A 5,930-nucleotide genomic window follows, 5' to 3' on the forward strand; every position below is an offset into this window, starting at 1 on the left:
CGTTATCGAATACTAATTTGTACAACTGTCGTGCAACGCACGGGCTCATAAAACTAGTAATATAATATAATATAATAAAATATAAATATAAATATAAATATAATATAATATAATATAATATAATATAATTAATATAATATAATAACTCACATGCAACTATCTCTTATCTTTTTAAGATACTTATATTTTCTTATCTATTTAGTTTTTGCTAATTATATAATATTTGTGACGGTCGTTGGTCGATGCCAATTGTTGTATGTAGTTCATCTCTTTCCAATTGCATTCTTTTCGTTGGCTAGGCGACGAATACCATGTTGGTACTCTAGCTCTATGATTTGGTCGTGACTAGGGTCTTTTGTTTGCTATTTTATTAATTGTGGTGGCGATGTTGTTCATGGTGTTCGGGATCCTTTTCCGGCTGACTCCTTTTCGGCGAGATTCTACTGGTGGATCTTTTTTGGCGGGATTCCACCGGTGGATCCTTTCTGGTCGCGGAGTTTTTTTGAATGTGATCAATTATTTCTTCGATCGTTTCTCTGGTGGTATTTCAATTGGGTTGCTAGTAGTTAGTTCTTGTTGATCTTGTTAGTTGCGGTGGCGGTCGGTGTTCTCCCGACCGTCAATAATGTTATTCTTTTCCTTTTTTTTGTGTATTCAGGTGTTACGTTTATATTTGTTGGTGTCTTTGGGTATTTTTTCGTTTCCTTGCAAAGTGTGTTTTTATCTTGTTGGTAGTATCATTTGCTTAGGTTTCATTGTTATGTCGTTTGTTGGCCTTGGTGTGGATTTCCTAATCTATCGTTAATTTGTACTTGTTGTTCTTCGGGTGTGTTATGTGTTATTACCCCTATATTATCTGCTAAAAAGAAATTATATTAATATTAGTTACAATAATATTTAATATCTTTTATTAAACACTAACAAAAAAAAGCCGAAGCCATTTTGATTTGAAGATACATTAAGTTAGTTAAGTTTGAGTTTTTCTAACAATAGCTTTAAGGGCTACTCCCTAAGAACAATGTATGTGCATAAATAATGATACTCGTACCAAATAGTTAGAAAGTTGGTTATTACTACTAGTAAACTAGTGAAGTGGTTATTACCAAAGTACAAATGTAAAATGCATGTGTTAAAATCTTATGCATAATCGTAATCATTAGAGTCCTGTTTAGAAAATTCATTAAGTTACTATTACAATTACTGTTGTTTATACTTACATAATGTTTCTGTCTATTGTTTGTTTATTTCTAACAAAAAAAAAAAAAAAAAAAAATCATTTAAACGAATAACTTTTTTTATGCTCAAATTATTGGGGACGGACAAATATTTTTATTTAGGTATATCAGCCTAACAGCATTTTCTATGATAATCTAAAACTATGTTGTTATTGATGAAGATCAAACCTCCGTAAGAATATTAGACCATTAGAATTTTTTTAGATTGTTAAAATAAAACTAATAAATTTAATCGTTTTATTTTCTTTCTCTTTTTATTTTTCCCAATTAAGTAATACAAGCTTCATAATACAGTATTACAGTGAATCACACCGACTATAATTTTTTTGACGTTTTAAATTACTATACAACTCCTAAAGTGAAAATGCACTCTGCACACACCACATTTTTGTTGTTGCAAAAACACGTCAATGTCAAATATGTCCAAACGAAATTTGTTGTGGTTCTAAATTGGTGCACGTGAATTGTACGTTGGTTCAGAGTCTAGTCAAGCACTTGTTTTTCCATAACATAAAATAAATTATATACTCCGTACTCCTTAATGTATAACAAACATATTGCTTCATAAACTTGTACATTGCCTACCGTACGTAGATATCACGACTCTACTATTTATATCACACGCATTCTGACCACTTTCAAATGCAAAATTGTAAGCAAAATACTAACAATGGCCGGACTAGCACATTTTTCTCACTTGAGAGCAAATCTCAACCGTCCATCCATCTCTTTGACACCATCTGCTCACCGTAGATCAACCATCGTTGCTAGTGTAGCACAAAAGTTGTCATATCAAGACTCTATACATTTGGATATTGATACTCATTTAAAGAAAGCCATTCCTATTCGTGAGCCTATTTCTGTATTTGAACCCATGCATTACTTGACGTTTGCACCACCCAAAACCACTTCATCGGTGTTGTGCGTAGCTGCGTGCGAGTTAGTCGGTGGCAATAGGGAAGATGCTATTGTGGTAGGGTCAGCAATTCATGTCATGAATGCTGCTATATATGTTCATGAGCATCTTTTGTTGAAAGGGGTAAAGGAGCCTGAATCGAGAACCCCATATAGATTTGGGCAGAGAATTGAACTACTTACTAGTGATGGAATGATGCCTTTTGGGCTTGAGTTACTGGCTAAGTCAATGGACTTAGCTAGTAACAATGCTGATAAAATATTAAGGATAATTATAGAAATTACTCGAGCTATGGGTGCTGAAGGGATGGTTGATTGTGTCACATATAAAAATTGTAACGGTCAATCATCACGACAACTCCATGGATGTGGGGCAGCCTGTGGAGCCATATTAGGAGGTGGGAGTGAGGAGGAAATTGGAAGATTAAGAAAATATGGAGTGTATGTAGGGAAAATTGAAGGGGTGTTAAGTGAAAAAGATGGAAATGGAGGAGGCAAAATGGAATTAATAGAAAAATGGAGGGCTTTGGCAATAATGGAATTGGAATATTTTGATGGTAAAAAGATTGAACAAATATCCAGTCTTATGAAAGCAGGGAGTACTTTAAAATATGCTTATCCTTATACATAATTATGATTATTATTAGATAGGATAACATCGCGACCGGATGAAACAAACCGGAAAGGTAGATCCAAAGTCGGCTAAGTTGGCTTCTTTGATTGTTTATGTAGTAAATAGGTTGTTTGGTAGTTGGTGTTTGTTTTTATTGTTTCATTTCAATGGTCTTGTTTGTTGCTAGGATTCGTACGTTATAATTTCTAGTGTGGCTCGGTTAGAGTTAGCTAGGTTTAATTCTGTTTTTGTTCTAGCTTGTCAACTTTTAACGAGCTGTTTGGTTGGTTGGATGTATCGGTTTAAAGGTTCTTTCATTTATTAATGAAGGTTTCGTAATTTTAATAGTAATCGATATTTTAGCCATAAAAAAATTATGGTTATCATTTGCGATATGACACGCCTAGTTTAGGCATGAAATAACACATACCCCCGTTTTAGTTTTACAATAACATGTATCTCAATCTTAATATTTATAATTATACTCCATCCGTTCAATATTTATTGTCTAGTACTCTTTTTAAAAATGTTCCAAATTAATTGTACACTTCTATAAATACATAAAAATAAAAGGCTAAAGTTCATTAATGTCCCTAATTTATGTAAGACAAAATTATAATTATAAATAAAAAGTAAAAGAAAACTATAAAGTATAGAAAAATATAATGTAATGATGATACTTCTAAAACTATGTATTATTTTTCCGGTGACGATTAATATGAGACGGAAGAAGTATATGGTTTTACCTTCAAGGGGTAGTTTGATGGTTGGAGACTTAGAAATTTTTTTGGGGAGATTCAAATTCAAATGTGGAACATTGACTTTTAATAAAATAATTATATGGTTTTTTGCATTATAGGGAAAAAACAATACGGAGTATATACTTTAATAAACTAATTAGTACGTATGAGGAATTAATGTATAAAACTTTTAAACGAGTTGCCAAAAACGAGAGAAACTACGGTATTATAAATCCTTTTCAAGGTTGCATGATATTAAAATAAATATTACAATTTATTTGATCTATACAGTGTTCAAGTCAAAATTCACGAGTGATAGAAATTTCAACTTGAGTGCAATGAGGTAATTGGTGTTATGACGATTGAAGGACTCTACGATTTGTAACCCTAACGGGCCTTACTCCAAGATCATCATGCCGAAAAACGACAATGATGATCATTGATATCAAAGCTAATAAAATGATTCATATTCAAACAATGTGGATGCATACACATTTCATATTATATATACATATATCTAATGGACAAAAATGATGAATAGTATAGCAGCATTTTCGACTTTTCACTCTTTTTTTTTTAATAATTTCATTTCACCAACAAAGCCCCTTAAACTTTTCTCAAAAATTCAAATCGACCCCCCAAACTTTGGGATAAAGTGTCAAATAAACATTTTTATAAAAAAATTTAAATAAACTCCATCCAAATATTCAACGGGTCATATCTTCTCGCTCGCAACGAGTTAAAATTTTCCGACACCATCGTTAAACTCGAAATAATTTTAGGAATACAATGTCACGAACTATACGCAAAACGGATGTTTTTTAAAAAACACTAAATATTTTAGGTATTTTTCATACACGTTGATTTTGCGTTAAATTTTAAAAGTCGGCAATTACATAGCGAAACGCAGAGATACACATATATTGTCAATTTAAAATAACATTTAAATCTTTCACGGGTTATACCTTTTTAGTTCGACTCGAGTTGCGCTTCAACGACATCATCGTTAGCCACAAAATAATTTTACAAACTAAACGCAATAAAATACATTGAAAACTGAGCCCCCGGCGCGAAGCGAGGGTTCGAAAACTAGTTTATTTACATTTTCTAAGAGTAATTATTATATGGTAAAGCTCGATCTCTAAACCAACCCCCCCCCCCCCCCCCCCCCAAAAAAAAGTTTTAACAACTGCAAAATTGCAAGCATAGTAACAACTATAAGTCTGCGCAGTTATGGTACGCCGCTTTGCTTATCTTGAACTTGGTATAATGTATTCGCGTAATTCTTAATAATTCATGCACAACTTACGCGTCTATGTTAACATCCAAACTACAAGCCACTAATAAGTATTGAGATTTTGTAGGCATATACAAGAATCAACTTTTAAAGGAAAAAAAAAAAAAGTATTAAAAGTGTACATTATGACAATAGTAAATAAAGTCTATTCTACGGATATATAATAAACGATGGAAAACCAGTCAATTTGAAAAAAGGAAGAAAAATCGCCGTATTTTCTAAAATACTCTTTTTGATTATATTAATATGGTAAATTTATAATATGGTGAATAGTAAATTTATAATATGGTGAATATAATATGGTGAATAGTAAATTTATATGCTCTAATGATATATAGAGATTATAATTCATACCACATAATACTTGCTACTTTCGAAAGAGGTAAGCTCAGGTAGTCAGGTGGATTGTTCATTGTGAATGTGAATATGTTGTTTGAATATGGATCCGTGAACATTTAAGGAGTTACATGATCGACCATAGCAATTGGTGATCAATTATGGTTTAGGATCGGAACATCACCGTCGTAGGGTCCTTCAAACGTAAAAATACTTCTAGCCTCGTTACTCAAGCCGAATTTCCTTTAATTAAAATTTTTGGCTCGATCTTTATGTTTATGCAGTCTACAGGAGGAAAGAAGTTGAATAAAAATGTGAAAATTGAAACCAATAATGATCATAACAGCCATTACAACCAATATACATTTTGCGGATGAACCAACGATTTTTAAGCCAACCTACATATTACTTCATATACGTATGGTTTCCATTACACACATATCGTATAATTTCCATTACATTTACAATTCTAAATACGTATGGTTTCCATTACATACATATCGTTTTGTGTAAAAATACACCAAGTATTTATATTCAAAACCCTAATTATCCATATTTATTGATTGTCTTATTCCATTAGTTAGGCGTGCTAGATTTGGTTATTAAATTCATCATTTAAATCGTTATAACAAAATTAAAACCTTTGGTATAGCTATCAAGTTGATCTTCCGATTAAAGTCATTGGCTCCAATAATGGAATAATGTCAATTGTTCAATTTGATAAATACTACTATCTTAATTTTTCAAGAGACAATATTCATTGTATATGTGTTTCACAATAACAACTAATAAGA

General features: G+C 31.8%; 1 protein-coding gene across 1 annotated transcript; it reads left to right on the forward strand.

Annotated features, from left to right (window-relative positions):
* Positions 1-1,905: 1,905 nt before the first annotated feature.
* Positions 1,906-3,058, forward strand: LOC139891172 (heterodimeric geranylgeranyl pyrophosphate synthase small subunit 2, chloroplastic-like). The gene has a single exon (XM_071874121.1). It carries the CDS (start codon positions 1,906-1,908, stop codon positions 2,779-2,781), a length of 876 nt encoding a protein of 291 aa, XP_071730222.1. The 3' UTR covers positions 2,782-3,058.
* Positions 3,059-5,930: the final 2,872 nt, after the last annotated feature.

Source organism: Rutidosis leptorrhynchoides, chromosome 2, assembly GCF_046630445.1.
Source record: "Rutidosis leptorrhynchoides isolate AG116_Rl617_1_P2 chromosome 2, CSIRO_AGI_Rlap_v1, whole genome shotgun sequence".
In the NCBI taxonomy this organism is placed as follows: domain Eukaryota; kingdom Viridiplantae; phylum Streptophyta; class Magnoliopsida; order Asterales; family Asteraceae; genus Rutidosis; species Rutidosis leptorrhynchoides.